Source organism: Anopheles arabiensis, chromosome X (assembly GCF_016920715.1).
Source record: "Anopheles arabiensis isolate DONGOLA chromosome X, AaraD3, whole genome shotgun sequence".
Classification (NCBI taxonomy): Eukaryota; Metazoa; Arthropoda; class Insecta; order Diptera; family Culicidae; genus Anopheles; species Anopheles arabiensis.
The window spans coordinates 607,545-630,429 of record NC_053519.1 but is presented as its reverse complement, the minus strand read 5'-3'; the positions used below and the strand labels follow the sequence as shown (position 1 = coordinate 630,429).

Sequence of the window (22,885 nt, the reverse complement as noted above, 5' to 3'; positions counted from 1 at the left end):
GAGACAATTCCGAACCGTCTCCGGTTGATGCTGGGCGGACCTACCTTCCGCAATCGATTCCGAAATTATCGGAATCAGATAGGAATCGACTGCAAAGTTTTGCCAACTTCATCCATCATTAGTCTGTAGTTCGCTACGTTCTGGCGGGTTTCATGCCGTAGCATGCAGGCGCGCGCTACATTCTTCTCGGATAGTGCTCGTCTGCACTCTTCGGCGAAGCATTCCTTTTTCTCTCTACGTTGTAAGCAGCCAATCGTTAGCTCGGCTACAGTACTGATGGCTCACTCCACGGTCTGCGTGGGGCATCGCGGCAATGTTGGTGTAGTAACTTTCTCTTTTCGCTAACCCCGAAACGCCCTTTTCTTTCGCCACCAACCAAACGCAGCCCTGGTGTATGTATTGAGTGTGTTTTATTTCTTAGCTTGCTGGTAGAGAGAATCTACGGGTTTTGTTTCCGTCCGTTGCTTCAAAAACTACACACACGGCAGCTTAGAGAGCAAAACTTGGGCTCAGCAGACAGCACGTGCTGTGCGCCCTTGCTCCATCTCCCACCCCCCCGTTCACTGGTTACAAATTAGCGTATCTTTGAAATTTTGTCGACTGCATTCGAACTGCTCCTGTCTACGAGAGCGCGCGCGCGCGCCCTTCCTTGAAATACTGTGGGTGGTACACACGTGTTAAAAATTGAATCGGAACCGAACCGAAAGGAAAACAGGAAAACAAAACACGAAACCTATAATATCCGTAACAGTTTTGCGTGAACGGCGGCGCGCGCGTGACATTTTTTCTTCTTTCTTTGACTTTTGATTGCTTTACGGCGCGACCTTTACCTCAGCTGCCCTGCTGAATCTTCTCTCGCGTGGCGCTTTTCTGTTTCTATTTTTCTTTCTTTTTTTGTTTTGTCCAGTGAGGTTCTTCGAACCCACTAACACACTCACACACACATGCATACACACTAATTGTGTTTCTTTCCTCCCGTTTTGGTGGTGGTAACTGAGTTGTCTTACATTTGGGTTTTTGGTTGATTGCAAACGCTTTCCGGGCCCTTAACACTGAGGTGGGTCAGGGGGCGGGAGCCTCTTACCGTACGCAACACCCGGACCTAGTTGTCCACTCTTCCTCGCCTACCGATTTCCATATAAATAATTGCATTAATTCTACCGTCGTGTATACAAATATCTAAGCCTACAATTACATTACAAAACAAGCAAACAAACAAAAAAGGGAAAAATAACGCTCCGAGAAGAACGCCCACCACACACACACACACACAAGCGCTCAAATGCCCTTCCCTTGCAATGTGGGCGGTTGCATGCCCACTGGACTGGAGGCTGGACTTCCAAACTGACCCAAAAACGGAACGGCGGTGGTGTGGTGAAGCAAGCAATCCAACAAAGTTTACTATATTGGGCACACACGTGGTGCTTGATGGTCCTGTGTCCTAGCCACGTGGTTCCTCTCTTTGGTCGAATTTGCTTCACGCGTAAGCCGGACCAAGGTTGCAACGCGTTTTATCGTTTGCTTTCCTTACTGCGCGCGAAAATCGAGTTGGTAAGGGAATGAATAGTTTTCGTAGTAGTGGCAACCCTACTGTCTTGTCGTTGAGCGAAGCCCAGGAAACTACCCAGCGCAACTGTGCGAACCACCCGAACCGCGGTACAACTAAATAATGATCATCTTCGGTCCAGCGCCTGTCACTGCGGGTACGAATGTTAACGTTTTTGCTTCGAATACTTTTACCCAGTTAAATCGACTAAATTTGTATTACTTGTGGTGTGCTGTAACGCTGCTACACGCTCGCTACGGGAACGGATCCTACGAATGGCGGAGCGCTTTTCCCGCCACTAGGCGGATGTCTACGAGTCTACACACTTTTATTCCTCTCATTCTATCTCTCTCTATCTGTTTCCTTTTTTTTCTCTATCGCAACGTTTCTAACGTCTCCGTTTGTCGGTTGGAACACGAACACGTGGCCCTTTTTTCCCTCCCAGGAAAAAAAAAACAAATAAAAAACAAAAAAGATCTACCTGTCTGCTGGCGTTTTTTTTTTGGTCGTTGCGTATGGAGGTTGTGTTTTTTGTTTACTTTGGCGAGGGAAACTGCCACGTGGACCAAGAGACCGGCGGGTATTAATGGAGCGGGTGAGTGGGGTTTTGACAATCTAGTCCGGCAGCGCATCCACGTCCACTGCTGCCACGCACTAAACATCGATGACCGAATCGTTGACGCTGGTAGAGTTTAGCTTTTCCTGCATCTGCGCCAGCATGTCTTGCATGCGGCGGATCTAGAACGGATGGGGGGAAAAATCGGAATCAAAATCTGTTTTTCAGCAATCACACACACACACACACACAGATCTACGCCCTACCTCCTCATCCTTCTGCAGCAGCAACCGGTCCGTGTCGGAGAACTCGTGGTTCGAGGCGGTCGATTCGCGCTTCAGCTTGTTGCGCTCGCGCAGCGCGTGCTGCGAGATCTGCGAGATGCACTGGGCGCGATAGTTTTCGTAGTGTACGTCGCGCGTCGTATCCTTCAGGTCCTGCATGTGCGTCGAGATGAGCATCGTGCGCAGCTTCACCACGTCGCTGTGTTCGGGGTTTTCCACTGCACAAAAAAAAAAAAAACGAAAGCATTTCCAATGTAGAGCCAATGTGGGTGAGCTGCCTCTGCCTTGCTCCGCTTACCATCCACCACGCCCCAGGGGTACTGGCGGCACCGGATCTTGCGGCCGGCCACCTCCATCACCTGGTTGCTGCCGACGACCGCGAACGGCAGGCTGGCCTTCAGGTCGCGGTCCTGCTGCTTGAACTCCTCGTCCTCGTCCGAGTCGCAGTCCGGGAAGCGGTAGATCTGGATGCCGTGCGTCTCGATGTCGTCCAGGATGCGGCCCTTCAGCGCCTTCACCTCCTTCGGCGTGAGCGTGTCCGCCTTCCCGATCACCAGTATGATGTTCACCTTCTTGTGCATCCGCCGCAGCAGATCGATGTCGAGCTGGCGCAAGCTGTAACGCATTCGGGGAAAAGGCGCATTAGGCGCAACATTCGCTGAGACCGCCTCGATCAACACCCTACCTGTGCCCGTACGGTGGCACGAAGTACAGCAGGCAGTGCACCCGGTTGTCCTGTATGTTGCGCCGGTTCAGCCCGCTCTCGTCGGTAAAGTACTGGCGGAACTGCTCGTCGATGTACTGCGTGCAGACGCGCCAGCTGTCCTCGCAGTTGACCGCGTCGCCGAAGCCGGGCGTGTCGACGATCGTCAGCCGCAGCTTCACCCCCGCTCCTCGATGTCGAGCGTCTTCTTCTCGATGCGGGTCGTCTTCTCGATCCGCTGCTCGACCGGCGGCACCGACCGCTGGGCGTACAGCTCGGTCAGGAAGAGCGTGTTGATGAGCGTCGACTTGCCGAGGCCGGTTTCGCCGCACACCATCAGCGTGAACTCGAAGCCACGCTTCACCGATTTGCGGTGCACCTGCTCCGCCAGCGTGGCGAACCCGATGTAATCACGCTCTGGAGATGGCAAAATAAATATATGTATCTAAATATATTTCGAAGCTGCGGCCGGGGGGTACGAGATCAGTTACCCCGAGCGGGTGGGGCGGAGTGGAGGGATCGCTTCAAGTCACACTGTTTGTTTTATAATGTCAGACACCCGTTTGAATTCGATCCCCGCCATATTCCAAGGTTCGCTAGTGGTGGGCGAGCGGGACCAGCGGGAAACCTAAAGCCCTATTAGTGTTTGGTACGACACGGCGAACGTCACGACAGATGCCCGACCGCGTAAATCTAGACCTTTTTAGAGTCGAAGGCGCACAGGACGGGACATGGATGGTGAGGGACCTGGTTTAACCTTTTTTTTGCTCAGCAAAACAACAACAAACAACAAAGAAAACAAAGCAGACTGCAGTAGCTGCGGAGGTTTGGATCTTTCGAGATATATGAAACATTTGAGATTCATGAATATTTCGACATTGATGAATCTTTCGAGATTCTAGAATCTTTTAGATTCATGAATCTTTCGAAACTCTATAACCTTTTAGATTCAAGATTTTTTATATATTCATGAATCTTTCCAACTGAGATTCGGATTCATAGTATCATTTCAAAGATTCATTCAGTTTTACATATCTGAACCAGAATTACCCAACACTAGTGCTGTCCCTATTTACACACATCCAGCTCCCCTTCTTGAAGTTGTTACTATCGTTCGAGAAACCCTCTTACGGAAATGTGTGCCATCGTCAGCGAAACCTGTAAACATTTGGCCATGAATGCAAAACAAAACGAATGGCTCTAGGGAACGGTAGAACTTCCGGGGAGTTGGCTAGACTTCCTGGAGCATCTTCCCAAACACGCTTGAACCTGACGGAAGAGCTCGTATTCATAGCTCGAGCCAGCAGTCTAGCTCCGGATGTACTACTCACCTGGAATGTCTGGAAAGCACACCCACCCTCCACCCCGTAAACACCGTGCCCAGGTATGGACATCCCCATCCCGTTACTCATCCACCCGTCACGTCACACACAAACTTACCTGCCATTGCGCTGTCCGTCGTTCGCTTCCGTATTCCGTGGACGTGGTGTTGAGAGCCTCTGGTGTCTGGTTTCCTTTACTTTACCCCCGCCCTCCTCTACCTCTGTCTCTCTCACACTCCCCCACACACACACACACACCGTTCTGCACTGGGGGACACGCAGACTAGGCGCGTACGTGTTGCTTTTCTGTTTCGGACCAACCCGTCCCAACGCGTTCCCACTGTCCCGTTGATTGTCCCAGGTCTTCTACTGCTACTGCTGCTGCTTGATGGCCGTTTCTGCACGCTGTCGTTTGAGTTTGTTTGGTTGCAGTGGTTTCGTCCGGGGCGAGGCGCTCGTACCGCAATTCCGGCAGGGCGGAATCGGCTCGAAAGGGGCCCGGGACGTTCGCAACCGGGGCGCGGCGTTGGTGGCGTTCTGGACTCGCCGTCCCATCCGCGTCCACTGCACTGGGCGACTCTGCAGGGCGGTTCGATGGCGCGTCTAAATCATCACTAGTGTTCGCACCACACACTGGTCACACGCGCACATTCACACTGCACCACCTAGGCGCGTCCCAGGGAGGCATTAGGCCACACACAAATAAAATCCCAAACCTTGGAAGCACAACAGAGTTTTTCGTGACCGACTTATGTGGTTTTGTTGTTGTTACTGCTGCTGCTGGCTACCGTTTACCTTTTTCACTCACGGCCACGTTTCGCTTGGGTGGTGGAAATCCTGGTGGGTTTGAAAACTGCATCGGTGGGAGAAGAAAGAAAACATTAGCAGGGCTAGCACTGCTCTCACGCTGCACGTACACTCGCTCGGTTCGCTCTGAGTGACAATTATCCTGCCGCTGGTTAGGTTGGTTGCTGGTAGGAAAAGCCCTCGCCGCTCTTACAGAGGGAAAACACGTACACAAACACGCACACCCGCGATAACACTCCCTTTTTACAAGCTGCACAAAAGCAAACGGATACGAGAGCGCGCGCGAGAGCAACTCGCAGCAAGAGCAGCTCGCGAGAGTGATGACGGCAAAAACGGATGCGAACGGCACCACACATCCTGTGGGGTTTGTGTGTTGCTCGCTCGTGTCGCTAGCCCTAGCGCGTGCGCAATTTTCCACCGCCCATCACACACACACACACACCCTTACACAACCGAACGTCAACGCACAACAACGGTGGTGCGTGCGTGTGCATTATCCCTTTTTTTCGGGCCCTCTGCGCCTTGCGATATCCTCGGTACGGTAGGGAGTTTGATGAACCGTGGTTGCTAGCGGGCTGGGTGAGACCGAGCGGTTTGCTGTGTGGGAGCTGGAAAATATTTACAAACAACAAGCCTTGCACGCGTCCAAACGGCACCAACAGTAGACGAGGGTGAGAAAAGGTTCGCCGTGGCGTGCCGCTCCTTAGGACCAGGCAACAGCCTGGACGGCACAAGATGGGATCGTGTTGGATAGTTTGAATATCTTTAGTTTTGAAGCAATCTTGAACGTTAAGTGCGCTTGCCGTGCACATGTTACTAGAGATTGTAGACATTGGATTAGAACTATTGGAAATTCGCTCTACTCGAGGAGCCTACGATGATTGCGGGCATGAGGAAGTTACTTCTGAGGTACTGTTTCCAGTATCTTGAAAGCATAGCTGAGAGCTGTCACTATGAAATGCATTGCCTGTAGCCTTATCTTCCCCATTCCCAACAGAGACATACAAAAGCATCGATACCAGGATTCCAACAACCTAAAAGTCTATGAACCTAGGCACCTGTCCAATAGAATGTCTTTCTACTGGCGCATTTGAAAGAATCTTGAGAATATGATGTCACCCAGCTTACGCGTAGAAATTGGAACTACTCCAGCAACTTTTGGACTTGAAGCGTACATCTGACCAAGCGAACCAAGTTCTAGTGTATTCACGGAATAGCAGACATCTGTGGTGGAAGTGTCTGAAAGATTATGAGTGACATGTTCAATGACGGTAGTAAAAGTCTATCGCCATGCAGTGGCGGATTTAACGGTGCGCGGACTGAGCGGCCGCGGGGGGCCCCGTCAATGTAGGGGCCCCGTGTAAGGAAATTCCAGCATATAGAACAATGTGTACAGTAGTCTCAGCAAGAGCTTCTGTGCTAGTTAGGGGCCCCATGGATGAAGGGTCTCATAAACAGCCCAGTACAAGGATTCTGAGTACCCCTCCCCCCCCCCCGCCAAAACCATTGAAGTGTGTTTGATTCAAAACCTAATGCAACCATATGCACCCCCCCCCCCCGCTCGACACCAACCGGGGGGCCTCCACTCCTTTTAACGCTTAGGGCCCCCAACATCCTAAATCCGCCACTGTCGCCATGCACATGAACTCTTAAAGACAGTTATTAATCTTTAGACATTTCAAAACATCCTTCCGAGATCCAGAAAATGAAACATGCAGTTGTAAAGTCAATGCACTTTAGAACCTGACACGATGAGTTGGAAAAGCTAGAACACGAGAAATTTCTTCGCTTACAGCTTAAGAGAGCATGACACGCCAATGTATGACGAGATGTTAGAAAGAAGGTTCTAAACATCCATCCACAATTTAAAGAACTTGAGAAATTTTAAAGCCTTCTTCGGTTTGATTTGAAAACTGCTGATCGTTTCTAAATGAAGCAAAACAAAAAATGGGCAACTTCTTAAACACGATTCGCTATAATTGAATTTCACTTTGCCCTTTCGTTGGCAGGTTTGTTTTTCTGGTACCGGAACCGAACTAATTCAATTCACTTTCGTACGTTTGATTATTTATAGATGTACGCAGTTGGCTGCAGCAGGGAAAACGCATCAACTCCATTCAACCTTAAGGGCCGAAGGGCTTCGTATCGTTTCGAGTTGGAGTTGGAACCGTGTCAGTTTATTCCGATCGAGAGAAATCATTACAACATTCCCAAAAAAAAGCAACAACAACAGTAAGTAAAGGAAGTGAAGGCAGTGGAGTAGCAAACAATCACCATCAATCGCAACATAAATGTGTGTTGCTGAACGGTTTTTAATTTTCACAATCGATTCATTTCTCCACTTTCACCCCATGGAAATTAAAAGATGAATGAAAAAAACTACACACACTCACACATAAGCTAAGTTTATCTGGTGAATCCATCACCCAAAAAGTTTCCCTGGGAGAAACAAAAAAAAAACAAACCCAATCCGATCCAAACCTCTTGTGGAACGTTGTGCAAGGTACCTCCACCATCGGGCTAGAAGTGGAACGGTCCTCCACGCCACCATGAAAACAATATATCGCCGGGGCACCTAAATATATACCATTTTGCTATAACGTGCTTAATGACGAACCCCGGAGTGCTGCGGATCGGCATGTGGAGAAATGGGTACACGGACAATTAAATCAGCTTCATTCAGCATCGGCACTGGGCAGCGCTGCAGAGGGAGATGGTGGAAGGGCCGCAGCAGCGATCTCTCATGTTGGATGATCCTCTTTTAAAGACCGGCTTTTAAAAGAGACCTTTTGCCGCCTATTTTCGCTATTTTTGTTCCAGCCTGCGTGCGCGTCTTACTTCCCCACTCCCCCTGCCAACCCGAACACACAACTTGCATGCTGCCGCCATATCTATTCTTGGTCCAATTCCTTTTTTTCGGTTTATTTAAAGTGCATCTCCCTTGCGCCATTCGCATCAGTTGCTCTCAAAAATAGAGAGATAATAATGTTCCTATTTTCTAAACGCTCTTCCCTGCTACTAAATTGAGGATCAGGAAAACCAGGGCGGCGACAGCTGTTTTTAAACGCGATATGACCGAGATTTGCACCCACGACGTGCGGTGCAGGAGGCCGACCGCGTTACCACTGCTACACGAAGCCAAACCGATCACAGAGCGTTTAAGTTGAACCATAGTGTGCTCTGGCAAACAATATGCCAGCTGGCAGCAGACGTACCAATTCGATAGAAGTATGACATGGCTTGACTAATTATGATGCCAATGAAGGTGATGCCATTATCTGATTAATGTTTTTGTCTCGCACTTAGTTTGCTTGACAGCTTAATAATGTGTGCCGGTATGGATTTCATGGGGGCATCGGGCGAAAGCAAAATACCCTCTTGGCACCAAAGCCAACAGTGAGGAAAGTTTTTCTTCAAAAAAAAAAACACCTCCCACCCCCACGGGTGAAGGAACAAAATACACCACAGGAAGAAAGGCAATAAACCCAGCGCATACATTCAGTGGGAGAAAGAAAGAAAGACAACAACAAAATACACACTCCCGCCCGATACAATCCACCTTAAGCGGTTGCTAATGGGATAGAATCAGCTCAGCTGGCCGCCCATCGTTAACCGCCCGATGATGTTGGCGGTGGTGATGATGATGGTGATTGGCCGCGGCTTCGAACCGGTGGCAGAAGAAGCAAAAACGTTTGCTGCTCACCCGAAGTTTGGTAGGGGTGGGAAGGAAAGGGGGGGGGAACATGCATTTGAGGAAAATTTATTTCCTCTACTTTTAGCTCAGGTTTTGCTTTCATTTCCCACCCATACCGTAAAGCCTCCATCCTTGCCTACCTAAACCCCAAACCCTTTACGCTGTGCCACCCTGCTGCTTGTCGTGCAGTGCTTGCATATCAGTTGTTGAGTGCTTTTCCAGCCATTTTTTGTGCCTTGCTGTATTGTGCTGTGGGTGGAACACGGTACCATCGAGCCCAACGGAAAGTGTCGTGCTTTAATTTGCATTTGCAAAAACAAAAATAAGAAGAAAAAAACAACCAAAGAGAAAAGGAAACAACAAATCGGAACCGTGCGATACCGGGGCTGTGCATGTTATCGATTGCTGGGACCGGAATTGATGTTTGGAGGTCGAACAAACCGAACGAAATCGTCCGTAATCAAGCGAACCGCTAAAGACAATGGCGTAACAGCTAACCGGTCGGCGGACAGCTCGTGCCAGCCATTATTATCACCGGGGTGGCTCCCGCAAGATGACGGCTTTTTTTTTTCACCGCGACAGACACTTCCCCTAGCCACACGCCGTGTGCCTGATTAGGGATGGAAGACGCCCGTGTGTCTCACGTTCTGTGACACTTGCGGAAGCAACGCAGTATCGCACCATGGCCGCGCTAGCAATAGCGTTAGCTCAGAAACCGGAACTGGAAGCCCTTGACCGCCGTTTCCCGTGCCGTGTTAGCTAACGGGGGCGTGATCTGCCGACGCACCCTTTCGCGCCCATTGTTGCCAGCATCCACCGTTGTCGTTGTTCACCTTTCTGGATGAATCATTGGCGAGTCAGTCAGGCACTATGTGTGTTAGTGCTTTGTCGGTTTTGCTCACAGTCTTAGAAAAAGGAAAAAATAGCTAGATGACAGTATTTGCCCCATACCATTGATGCAACTCGAAGAAATTCGATTCGCTAGTGAACGCGAAAACAATATTTAAAACAAAACTATCTTGGTTTGTCGGCGCATCTTGTCCCAGTAAGACAAGGCGACCTAGAAAAAAAAAAAAACCTTCAACGCACTAGCGAGGGACGCATTATTTTGAACGCATACCAAAACCGTTCCAAATTCCAAACCCGCTTGCAGGGAGCGGTGGCCCCTTTAAAGACGGTGTCCAAGCCCGAACGGCTCCGGAACAGGCCGGCACGGGCCGCACACTTTTCCGCTAACGGGTCGTGCGGGTTCCCGTTTTGCCTTGGCTTGTTTTTTTATTTTTTTATTTTTTGCCACCTGACCAAACCTTGTGTTGTGTGTGTGTGTGTGTGTTTTCTATCTCTCTTGATTTTCTTTTGATACCAACATACCTGGTAGAGGGGTGGAGGGCCATTGTACAGCCCAATCGGTTCGATTTGGAACTCCAACCTGTTGCGCGTATTGCGTTACCCCGTTTTTTCATATTCGGGAGGGCTTCCCAGCATGGCGGCCCATCCCCCTCTCGGCGGTCGGCGAACCAATAGATTCCCGCCCGTTTACTACCCAGTTCCTCATCACACACACACACACGCCATGTTTGGGGCTGATAAATATAGCTTCCCATGTATTGTGCGTGTGCATGTGTTTGTGTGTGTGTGTGTGTGTGTGTGCTTTTTTTATTATTTTACATTTTTATTTAGGCTTCCTCTACACACAAACACGCTTCGCGCCGTACTTCCCTTCGTCGATCAGTTGCTTCAACAAAAACGGGTTCACCCCCCAATAGAAACGATTTCTATGCGCTGGAGAGCCGCACCCCGGGCACCGTACCCACCCTCGCCCCTCCCACTTCCAAGCCTATCCACGATAAGCGCAGAAAGGCAGAAGGAAGATAGAAACGGCTTTCGGGAGCATTGATTTTCGCCTTTGTTTGCACGTGTTTTCCAAACACGTACGCTCCAGCCGGGTCGGATTGGGCGCCCGAAGCAAGAGTAAGAAAAAGCGGAACGCCAAAATATTCCCCCGTTCCTGCTCTGCACCCCCTCCAAAACAAAAAACAAAGCAAAAAGCAAAAAAACAGGAACAAAATCGTGGGAGCTCAAATTCCTCGCCCCCCAGCTGGCTCCAGTGGGGCGAGCAGGATTTTGAAGTGCGAGTTTGATTGGAGTACAGAAACAGGTGCAATAAGTCCCGAGCTCACGTCGAAGATCATCCCGTCTTCACCTGGTACGCCTCTGTATCGGCGGAATATTTTCAAATTGCTCCTCTGCCCGAAAGGTTCAACTCCCAGCATTGAATTTCTTCGCATTCTTCATGTTCCTGCCATATTCGCATACGGAAGATACGGCTCGCTTCCCGAACAATGCCCAAACAACCTGCTTTGAAAGCTTCCGACAGCAAGCCAAGCTGAAGAAATAGCCCCTTCATTCATGATCTTCAGATGCTGCCTTTGATGGCCATTAATGCTCCAAAGATGTTCAATTGCCGTTCTTCAAATTCCAAAAATTGGCTAGCTTGAGCAGCAAGATACGAATAATCCTCCCAAGTGCTCCCTAATGGAACATCCTCAAATTGCCTGCTCTAGCAACATTCGCATATGGTACCTTAGGACCTCTACCTGCTTCCCGAATGGGTTGCTTACAGCAGCGCCACTAGAAATGCTGCTTCCAATGCTAAATCATGATTCCTCTGAGTGTGCACGCTGTGCAACCCCCGTCGTTGTAGCGTGTATTGCTCATCGTACTGTGCTGCACTTGGCAGGCGTCGTGGGGTTAGGGGTTGATTGCAATGCTTGGGGGCGGGAGAGGGATGCTGTGTACATCGCTCTAACACCTTGAAATGTTTGCGTCCGGAGATGACGGGCGGGCTATCGGATGCCTGTTACCGGTGTCGACCGAATGACGTAGCGAGCGCCAGGTGCATCGGCACCCTTCACTTTGGATGCATCCCAGCGTCACCTTGGTGTAACAAAATCTGCAGCAAACAGTGACCCCGTGGGTCGGGGTCTCGTCCCACACGGTTTGATTGCGCACGCACGGAAGTAGAGATGAGACCATTTTCGTCCACGGCTAATCATTTGCTTCCACTGCCACAACTATGCACAAGTACACACAGACACACGTACGAACCTTACGAATCCAACACGAACGAACCAGTGGTGATACAACAACGACAATAAAAAAACGGTGCTGATTAGATTGCGACACGATTAGGGCACAACTATTTAAATTCCACTCGAGCAAGTAATAACCTTTTTTTTGCTTCACGTTCTCCACAGTACCTTCCGTTCGGCTATCTTCGAAAACGGTCAACCGTCGCGGGACGACAACAAAACGCCCTCTCACGCACGGGAGCACGTCAACCGCCCAACACCGTGCCTGGTTTCGAGCTGGACCTTCAATGAAATCAATTCGCAGCAAATTGAGCGTTCGCAGCGAAGGGAAAGACGAAAAACTAACGGTCTACACACACTCGCCCACACACAGCAGCGCGCACACATACACGCGAGCATACGTACACACAGGAAAGCCCGCACTGGGGTGGTTCGCTCGCTATCTCCGACTTTTGTTTTCACCTTCTCACGCTCACTCCAACTGCGACCGGGCGCTGTCTCTCTTCTTTTAACATCCAGCAAAGGTGCAGCTCGCCTAACACTCTCTATCGCGCGCGCGCGCGCTCGATAGTAGTGGTGGGAGCTCGGAATCGGACCTACCCGATTCCGATTCCGTGTTCGGAATCAATTCCGGAGCCGATTCCGATGCTGGAATCGATTCCGATTCCGAAGCCGATTCCGAAGCCGATTCCGGAATCGATTCCGGAGTCGATTCCGGAGCCGATTCCGGAGCCGATTCCGGAGCCGATTCCGGAGTTGGCTCCGGAGCCGATTCCGGTGTTGACTCCGGAGCGAAATCAGTCCGGGAATTTCCATGTGAATGGATCTTTTACAAGTAAATTTGGATTTTTGCGGTTATCAATACGATATGATTGGACTCAAACGCCTTTTTTATGGCGATGCCGAAACTGACTCCGTTTGGTAGCCGATTCTAATTTATGAGCCATCTCCGATTCGAGAGCAGACTTCGATTCCGGAACCGATTCCGATTCCGGAGCCGATTCCGGAGTCGATTCCGGCCGATTCGGAGCCGATTCTGGAATCAATTCGAGCCGATTCCGGAGCCGATTCCGGAATCGATTCCGAAAACTGATTCCGAACCTACTATCCGGAATCGATTCCAGAAAACTGCGGAGCTAGCCGGAATCGATTCCGACAAAAACTTCATTTTTCCCATCACTACTCGAGAGTCATCTTCTGCGCTCTCATCGGTAAAGCGGCGATTAGAGGCAGTGTGAACTTGTGATATGCGCTTTGTAGCGCACCCACGATTCCGATCCAACTCCAGCTTCTGACTCCGGTTATATTGGAACCACTAGTTCTGCCCGGAATCGGAATCGTTCGGAGTCATCTGGAGTCGGTGTCGCCCGGAGTCGGAGTTGTCGACTCCTGCCGACTCAGAACGACTCCATGCGACTCCGGACGATTCTGGACCACGCCGGACGACTCAGAATGAGTCCGTTTCGGAATCCTCTTTGATAGTTTCTTTTCTTCAACGTGATGGACAAGACGATACTGAAGAATTCAACACTGTGATACCCCTGTAGTTGTTCCAGTCCAACCTATCTCCCTTCTTGTATATGGGGTATATGACGACGAGATTCCAATCACAAGACATCGATTCGCTATCCCATCTTTTAGTTTGTTTAGTATGTTTATGCCATCATCTTTTAGTTTGTTTATATTCAGTAGCACTTCCCTGGGGGCTATGGCTTCATATATGATAGTCATCAAAAATGTTAACAAAAATTTGGCCCCGTCATTTCTATAGCAAAAAAAACACCAAATTTCACGTTCAATTTAACTCGAGCTGTAACCCGGGCTTAAGTTGAACTGTTGAAAAGTTCTCCCCGCGCTGCACTGCCATCTGGTGGGCAATCGTGGGCTAGCTTTACCGGGAAAGCTTTAGAGCTTTCGATGGTGAATTCGATTCCCGCTGTGCAAACTTGCACAGCGAGACGGGCCGATCTTTCAACAAAGGCTTGATGAAATAGCTATTTTGGGCCACACTGCTGCTATTGGACCACAAAATATTCGTCGGAAATAGTTTGAAATATATCCACCGCAATTGCTACCTCTGCCAAACTACATTTTTCCGCACCTCGATGGAAACAATCGCCTAACGTCGCTTTCCGGGCGACCGAATAGAGCGACCACCGTGGCGAGTCGCTAGTTGTGTGAGTGTGTGTGTGTGCGTTTGTATACGCTTACGGCAGCGAGGCGCAACGAATCGTGTGTACAGACTGCACAGCGAGCGGCCAACAATTGCTTCCCGTCCGTGCTACCAGCAAGGCGTGTGCGTGTGTATACTGCGATCCGCGTGTGTCATTCCCCAAAGTTGATAGGTGGTGTGTGTGTGTGTGTATTGTAGAAGCGGGTGCAGTGCGTACGCGATTTTGACGCGTAATTTTCCAGCAGGAACTAGCAGCGGCAACAGCTTTTACACTGTTTTATCCCGACCCCGGAAGATACCCTCCCGCAAGGAAGGGGCTCGTGGGCTCAGCCAAGCAGGAAGCGAAAGAGTGAGCCAGAAAACATATTACGTACAGCCACATACAATCATACACACATACATATATACATATGCACTAAAATACGGTGTAGGGTAAGGGAAGGCAGCACTCGAAAACACTTCCGGCAAACACACTGCTTCCGCGCGTGTGTTTCTGCCTGTACGGCGGTGTAGAGAGAATCAAAAAAGCGACAAACACCATCAACAAAAACCAGCATACGGGGCACATTCCGGAGGTGCATCTCGGATTCCGTGCCCGGAGAGTTGACTCGTCTTTTTTTTTTTTTATTGCTCCCTTCGTTCCCTTGGGCGCAAACGGCCGCCGGTTGCATCGCGGCGCGCTGTGGCGATTTTCTCCTGCAGCAGCAATATTCCCGCACAAGGGAACGCAACGGTGTTGTTGTTGTTGTTGTTGTGTCTGTTGCGTTGTTGAATTTGCCCCCCCCCTCCTCTACACATCTCACACCCTTTTATTTGCGTCTCGCGATGTGTCATTTCCTTGCGCCGCTTCGAGTTTTCGCGTTTTGACGTAACGGCACAAGCTCGGGCATCAAAACGGGGCGTGTGTGAGTGAGCGAGAGCGCAGCGACACAAACGGAGAAGGACAGCGGCACTCGAAACGCACGCAACCGTCACACTGTCCCTGTCTCGCTTGCGCGCCCGCTTGCGTACGCACCGAACCACACAAACACACGCGGCCGCGGACAGTTGCGCGGCTTCGAGTGCCCTTTGGGTCGCTATCAAATCGCCACACAATTGCTCAAGTGTGTGTGTGTGTATGTATGTGTGTTGAGTGTTCAGTGGTGCGTGAATCGCCACAATCGCCCAACCGGTGCGCGGTCCGTCTAAATATATATGACGACGAGATTCCAATCACAAGGCATCGATTCGCTATCCCATCTTTTAGTTTGTTTAGTATGTTTATGCCATCATCTTTTAGTTTGTTTATATTCAGTAGCACTTCCCTGGGGGCTATGGCTTCATATATGATAGTCATCAAAAATGTTAACAAAAATTTGGCCCCGTCATTTCTATAGCAAAAAAACACCAAATTTCACGTTCAATTTAACTCGAGCTGTAACCCGGGCTTAAGTTGAACTGTTGAAAAGTTCTCCCCGCGCTGCACTGCCATCTGGTGGGCAATCGTGGGCTAGCTTTACGGGAAAGCTTTAGAGCTTTCGATGGTGAATTCGATTCCCGCTGTGCAAACTTGCACAGCGAGACGGGCCGATCTTTCAACAAAGGCTTGATGAAATAGCTATTTTGGGCCACACTGCTGCTATTGGACCACAAAATATTCGTCGGAAATAGTTTGAAATATATCCACCGCAATTGCTACCTCTGCCAAACTACATTTTTCCGCACCTCGATGGAAACAATCGCCTAACGTCGCTTTCCGGGCGACCGAATAGAGCGACCACCGTGGCGAGTCGCTAGTTGTGTGAGTGTGTGTGTGTGCGTTTGTATACGCTTACGGCAGCGAGGCGCAACGAATCGTGTGTACAGACTGCACAGCGAGCGGCCAACAATTGCTTCCCGTCCGTGCTACCAGCAAGGCGTGTGCGTGTGTATACTGCGATCCGCGTGTGTCATTCCCCAAAGTTGATAGGTGGTGTGTGTGTGTGTATTGTAGAAGCGGGTGCAGTGCGTACGCGATTTTGACGCGTAATTTTCCAGCAGGAACTAGCAGCGGCAACAGCTTTTACACTGTTTTATCCCGACCCCGGAAGATACCCTCCCGCAAGGAAGGGGCTCGTGGGCTCAGCCAAGCAGGAAGCGAAAGAGTGAGCCAGAAAACATATTACGTACAGCCACATACAATCATACACACATACATATATACATATGCACTAAAATACGGTGTAGGGTAAGGGAAGGCAGCACTCGAAAACACTTCCGGCAAACACACTGCTTCCGCGCGTGTGTTTCTGCCTGTACGGCGGTGTAGAGAGAATCAAAAAGCGACAAACACCATCAACAAAAACCAGCATACGGGGCACATTCCGGAGGTGCATCTCGGATTCCGTGCCCGGAGAGTTGACTCGTCTTTTTTTTTTTTATTGCTCCCTTCGTTCCCTTGGGCGCAAACGGCCGCCGGTTGCATCGCGGCGCGCTGTGGCGATTTTCTCCTGCAGCAGCAATATTCCCGCACAAGGGAACGCAACGGTGTTGTTGTTGTTGTTGTTGTGTCTGTTGCGTTGTTGAATTTGCCCCCCCCCCCTCCTCTACACATCTCACACCCTTTTATTTGCGTCTCGCGATGTGTCATTTCCTTGCGCCGCTTCGAGTTTTCGCGTTTTGACGTAAAGGCACAAGCTCGGGCATCAAAACGGGGCGGCACGCTTTTGCGGGCGTGTGTGAGTGAGCGAGAGCGCAGCGACACAAACGGAGAAGGACAGCGGCACTCGAAACGCACGCAACCGTCACACTGTCCCTGTCTCGCTTGCGCGCCCGCTTGCGTACGCACCGAACCACACAAACACACGCGGCCGCGGACAGTTGCGCGGCTTCGAGTGCCCTTTTGGGTCGCTATCAAATCGCCACACAATTGCTCAAGTGTGTGTGTGTGAGTGTGTATGTGTATGTATGTGTGTTGAGTGTTCAGTGGTGCGTGAATCGCCACAATCGCCCAACCGGTGCGCGGTCCGTCTAAACAGCCACCGCGAGTCAGTACGGTCCAGTAGACGGTCGCGAGAGCTCGAGTGAAAATTTCCAGTTGACCCTTTAAGGCCACCCAGCCCCACCGAACGCCGAAACACACCAATCAACATCGCTCTATCTCTGTCACTCTATCTCTCTCTTCTCTGTGCCTGCAGCCCGAGAGCGGTGGCCACCAGCAGCAGCCAGCTTCCCCCGCAACGCATTCCGATCAACCCACCAGCCGGCAGTAACCGCAATAACTGTTGCTTCGCCACAGCCGCCGCCCCGACACCACCATGCAGGACGAGCAGCAGCAGCAGCAGGACGGAGGCAAGGGAGCGACGGTGGGCGGGTCTCTGCTGTCCGACATTGTGAACGAGATCGTCAGCAGCCCGGTGAACCTCGCCCTGGTCTGCATCATCTCGTTTCTGCTGTACAAGATGAGCAAGACACGCCAGCCGCTGGCCACGCTGCCGCCGCCGCCGCCCGAGCTGCCCCGGCTCCGGCGCGACTTTACGCTGGCCGAGCTGAAGCAGTACGACGGCACGCAGCCGGACGGCCGGGTGCTGACCGCCGTCAACGGCAACGTGTACGACGTGACGAAGGGCAAGGCTTTCTACGGGCCAGGTAAGTGCGCAGCAGCAGGGACAGGGAGCGGGGGGTCCGATTTCCGAGTCGGCACCGGTGCCACATTTGCATCGCATTTGCGCGCGCCCGTCGCGACGACACTCGGTTCGGCAGCTCATGAATGTTGGAGCAGAATGTGTTGGGTCTTCTTTTTTTTTTGTAGAAGGTCCGTGCAAACGAAGGACAGCAAAGGGAGGGAGAAGAGGGCTAACGTTAGCCACAGCCAAGGTCGCGTTTCTTTTTTTTTTTCGAAATGCTTCTTCGGTGTTCATGTTGGTTAAAAATCAAGGAGAGCTTTTTTGTTGTTGCTATTGTTGGTTTGATGGACACAAGGATTAGAAGCAGAAGGATTAACAGAAGTCGTGCTTCACTAGTGTTGGGCAAATCTGGCTAAGATTAACGAATCTGAATCAATCTTTGAAATGATTCAATGAATCGGAATCTCTGTTGGAAAGATTCATAAATCTCCAAAGATTCATAGAACTTGAGGTTCTTATTATTCCTCTGCTTGACGTAACAACCTACGTGGTCATGCCAGCCCTACACAGGCTTTCTAGACTTCTTGGCATATACAACACAGTCGGATAGTTTGTTTTGCTACAGGGAAACAGTTCATGCAAGGTTTGAATCCACAACGAGCATGTTGTTAGGTCATGCGAGTTGATCACTGTTCCACAGTATATGGGATCAAGCAAATTCAATAATGTCAATACATGAATCTTGGAAGATACATGAATCTTATGACATTCCTTGGACAGAGAGAATCATGCATCTTTGGAGATTCACGAATCTTCAGAAATTCATAAATCTCTAGAGATTTTTGAATCTTTGGAGATTCGATTCGAGATTCGGATCACTCATCTCCGAAGATTCATATGTATGAATCTAAACGAAGGATTCATAAAACCCAACACTAGTGTTGGGTAAATCTGATTCATGAATCTGATTGAATCTTTGGAATGATACTGTTAGCAGCTCGAAGAAAGTCGCGTGGAATGTTCGTACTTTTTCACAGGATTGAACTTTATTGCACTTCGAAAAATATGCTTAAATTGCAGCCCTTAAAAATTTGGTCGCTTTATTCCCGCTGTCGAATGCTACTGACCATGACCAGCATATTCCCGGTTTCGCGATGGCGCACGCTTCGGGTTTTCGGGTGTTGGGTCAACAGCCCTGTTCGCGGGTAATTTAACGAGGTGCTGCCCTCTTCAGGTGGGGATTTAAACTTCCTGCGCTGTCTGCTCACACCACGCTCTATCTAGCTCGGTTCTCGCTGTCACTCGGTGACAGCCTGTTGTTTGTTTTTCTTAGTTTGTTTTCGTGCCAACATCCCCCGCCACGTGGATCCAATAGTTCTACGGATTCACTTAATACCTCGCATCGAAAACCTTCCTATCAACCTTCTTCCTTCAACTCCTGCTTTCAACTCCTGCTTTCAACCTCTACTGGCAACTTAGCTAGCTTAGCTACTGGCCGTTTCACGCGCTTGCACTGCGCTGTACGCACAATCGCCTGCCTTACTCTGCCGTCACTACCGGTAAACACTTCTTCTACTTGAGCGCGTGCCCAATCTTTCCGGTGTCCTTCCGCGATGAAGACGAGGTCTCCGACACGCAACGATGGATTCTCCGCTCGCCATTTCGTCCGACGGTTCAGGGTTGGAAAATACTCCATCAGCCAGCGTTCCCATATGCCGTCCGCAAGAACCATGGATCTTTGGTAGCTGCTCTTCAAAGCATCGCTAAGATCCGGACACGATCGCATGTGCTGCTTCAGACCAGACGAATGCCCTAGGAGAAAGTGGTTCGGCGTTAGTGCTTCTGAATCGGATACTTGCGGCTGATACACGAGTGGTCGCGTATTAATCAGGAACTCGACTTCGGCTAAAGTTGTCAGTAGAGTCTCATCGTTTATGGTGCGTCCGTCGTCCAGTGCGCTCATCCCTTCCTTGACACTGCGCACCATGCGCTCCCAGACGCCACCCATGTGTGGTGCGGATGGTGGGTTAAAGTTCCACCTTGTGTTAGCGTTGGTGAAGGTGTCCGCGCAGCTATGGTGAGTGTTCGCTAACTGTCTTTTTAGCTCGTTGCTGGCGCCGATGAAGTTGGTACCGTTATCGGACCAGATTTCTGCGGGTGGCCCTCTCCTGCCAATAAATCGTCTTATGGCCATAATGCACGCCGTGGTGGAGAGGCTATGTGCCACTTCGAGATGTACGGCACGGGTCACGAGGCAGGTGAAGACGGCTACATACCGCTTTTCTTTGCGCCTCCCGTTAACGACGTCTAACGGTCCCAAGTAATCGATTCCCGTGTTGCTGAATGCTCTGACGTGTGTGGTAAGTCTTTCAGCCGGAAGAGGTGCCATGCGAGGATTTTTGGGCTGACACTTTTTTATTTTGCAGCGCTGGCAATTTCTCGCGGACCTATCAACAGCTGCTCGCAGATGGGGAATGTGGAACTTCTGTCTGATCTCGTTTACCACTGTCTCTCGGTTCGCATGTCCGTATCTCGAGTGGTAGTCGAGGATCAGTAAATTCGTAATCGGGTGCTGATTCGGGAGGATTACAGGAAATCGTGTATCGTACGACGCGAAATTTGCCTTGGCGGTCCGACCATCCACTCTCAGAACACCCTGCTCATCTAGGATTGGTGTTGCTGCATATAGTGGACTTGAGCGATCCACTTCGCCTTTGTTGCCCACGTCCTTCATCTCTTTATCGAAGGCGTCCTTTTGAGCCATGCGCCATAGCGTTTGCTCGGCCTTAAGGTATTCCTCCGTGCTTATTGGCTGCTCATCAGATAGCACATGTCTTTTTATGCGGCATGCCTGAGAATTGGTCGCTTTTTCGGACATTATTGGCAAACCTTTGGCCTTGCGTTGACAGTTTTGTCTGAATCGGTGCACATATGCTGTTGCTCGCAATAGTCTTTTCCACCTGGAGAAGCGGGTGACATCTATTGCAGGTTTATCGCATGACACGTTGTGATGTGTCAGATGGAATTCCCGTCGCTCCTCAAGGGTACTCACTGCAGCGCTCTGTGATGGCCAGTCTTCTTTGGGTAGGTAAAGAAACCTCGGCCCGTTAAGCCATCTACCTTGGGTTTCGATGGTGGTGTCACGGCAGCGCTTGGTAAGACAGTCGGCTGGGTTTTCTTTCGTAGGTACATGCCTCCAGTTCTCTGGCTCAGTTAACGATATTATTTCGCCCACGCGACATGCTACGAACTGCTTAAAGTCGCGTGTTGGAGATCGAATCCAGCTCAACACCACTTCAGAGTCGGTGTGGAGAAACTTTTCCGATACCTTGATATCGTGGCTTTCGCAAACAGTTCGTGCCAGCCTTGCTCCCAACAGTGCCGCCTCTAGTTCAAGTCGAGGTATCGACTGGTGCTTCAAAGGTGCTACCTTACTGCGTGCCATCACCAGGGAGCAGTGTATTTCGCTTCCCATGTCGAACCTGAAGTAGGCTGCGCATCCGTATGCTTGTTCACTCGCATCCGAGAAAACGTGCAGCTGGACAGATTCTGGTTGTTTCTCCACATTGCTTCCTAAGTACCACCGTGGGATACTGAGGGCGTGGATACCCGGAAGTAGGTTTACCCAATTCTGCCACTTTTGATAATCTTGTTCTTGCACTTCAGCATCCCAATCCATACCACTTCTCCACAGGTCCTGCATGACGATTCTCCCCAATATCAAGACTGGAGCTAGCAAGCCAAGCGGGTCGAAAAGGCTCATTATAATGCGTAAAACCATGCGCTTAGTTGGTCGTCTTTCTCCTGTAGCAAAGGGCTTTAGCTCGTCGTGCCACTTCATGGAGAATTTGAACGAGTCGGTTACAGGGTCCCAGATCAACCCGAGTACGCGGGGATATTTTTCCTCCTGCCCGAAGTCAATGACGCGCTGTTGTTCGCGCGGTCCCTCTGACAAGCTTTCCAGCACTGCATCCTCGTTGCTAAGCCAATTGCGCATGTTAAACCCTGCTTTCGAGTGGATGAGTTTTACCTGCATTGACCTTTGCCGTGCCTCGCTGACCGTATCGCAGCTGTCAAAGTAGTCATCCATGTAGGTATTTTTCTTGATGGCTGCTGCAGCTTCAGGATATTGTTCTGCGTGTTCGTCAGCGTTGCGGTGCATAATGTACTGTGCGGAGCACGGCGAACACGCTGCACCAAATGTGGCCACGTCCATCAGGTACGTCTGTGGGTGTTCTTGCGGGTTGAAACGGAAGAGAAACCGCTGAGCGTGGGTGTCTTCTTTTTTTATTTGGATTTGGTGGAACATCTTTTCGATGTCCCCGCCAAATGCCACTTTTCGTTGTCGGAATCTACATAGCACACTAGGAAGCGCTACCAGAAGATCCGGCCCTTTCAGCAGTTGCGTATTGAGCGACACGCCTTTCACCTTGGCCGCCGCATCCCAGACGAGGCGCTTCTTGTCCGGTTTTCGCGGGTGGCCAACGATGTTAAGTGGCAGATACCATACTCGTTTGGGATCTGCCGAAGCTAATTCCTCTGCGGTCGCTTTATGGGCATACCCTTTCTCCAGGTACATGCGTACCTGTTCGTGCACTGACTGTTTCATCGCAGGGTCCTTATCGAGCTTCTTTTCTAAAGAATGTAGACGCTTTGTCGCCATTGTCAGGCTGTCGGGGAAATCAACCTCGTCGGACTTCCACAGCAACCCCGTGGTAAAGCGGCCATCATGCTTCTCTGTGGTGCGTTCGAGAAGATCGTTGGCTCGAACGACGTCCTTGGGTTTCGGCAGGAACTCGCTGTATGTCGACACGCCGGTCTCCTCCAGGGTGAAATATCGACGAAGTGTCTCGTTCAGCGCGGCATCCTCTTCGCAACGCTGTCGCACTAGGTTGTGCACGTTGCACGTGGCCGCTTGTCGCTGATCTTTGTCCTCCCCGTGAGGGCCGTAGATCGCCCACCCAAGCACCGTCTTAACCGCGATTGGCTCTCCTGGTTGGCCTGATCGTGTGTCTAGCGGCTTCATGAGGTCGACATTGGCAAGTCCTATCAGCATCCTGGGCACTCCATCTTCATAAGCTTTTACCGGTAGACCCTGCAAGTAGTGGTAAGAACTTATCAGTG

At 50.5% G+C, this 22,885-nt stretch overlaps 2 protein-coding genes across 3 annotated transcripts in view; one reads left to right on the top strand and one right to left on the bottom strand.

Annotated features, from left to right (window-relative positions):
- Positions 1-393: 393 nt before the first annotated feature.
- Positions 394-12,338, bottom strand: LOC120906182 (septin-2). Its single transcript, XM_040317683.1, is given in 7 exon segments — positions 394-2,284; positions 2,369-2,604; positions 2,685-3,001; positions 3,072-3,270; positions 3,273-3,506; positions 4,530-5,264; positions 12,021-12,338. Coding segments are annotated over 6 exon segments (1,077 nt in total). The 5' UTR covers positions 4,537-5,264; positions 12,021-12,338; the 3' UTR covers positions 394-2,200.
- Positions 12,339-13,684: 1,346 nt separating this feature from the next.
- The window catches only part of LOC120906846 (membrane-associated progesterone receptor component 1-like), a 28,568-nt gene continuing 19,367 nt past the window's right edge, over positions 13,685-22,885 (top strand). Inside the window, exons 1-2 of one of the 2 annotated variants that reach the window (XM_040318932.1) lie at positions 13,685-14,526; positions 17,333-17,783. In XM_040318932.1, coding sequence (XP_040174866.1) covers positions 17,453-17,783 — 331 coding nt within the window. In that variant the 5' untranslated portion in view covers positions 13,685-14,526; positions 17,333-17,452. Of the gene's footprint in view, positions 14,527-15,713; positions 16,301-17,332; positions 17,784-22,885 lie in introns of those variants that run through there. The other variant, XM_040318931.1, reaches the window with a different exon arrangement.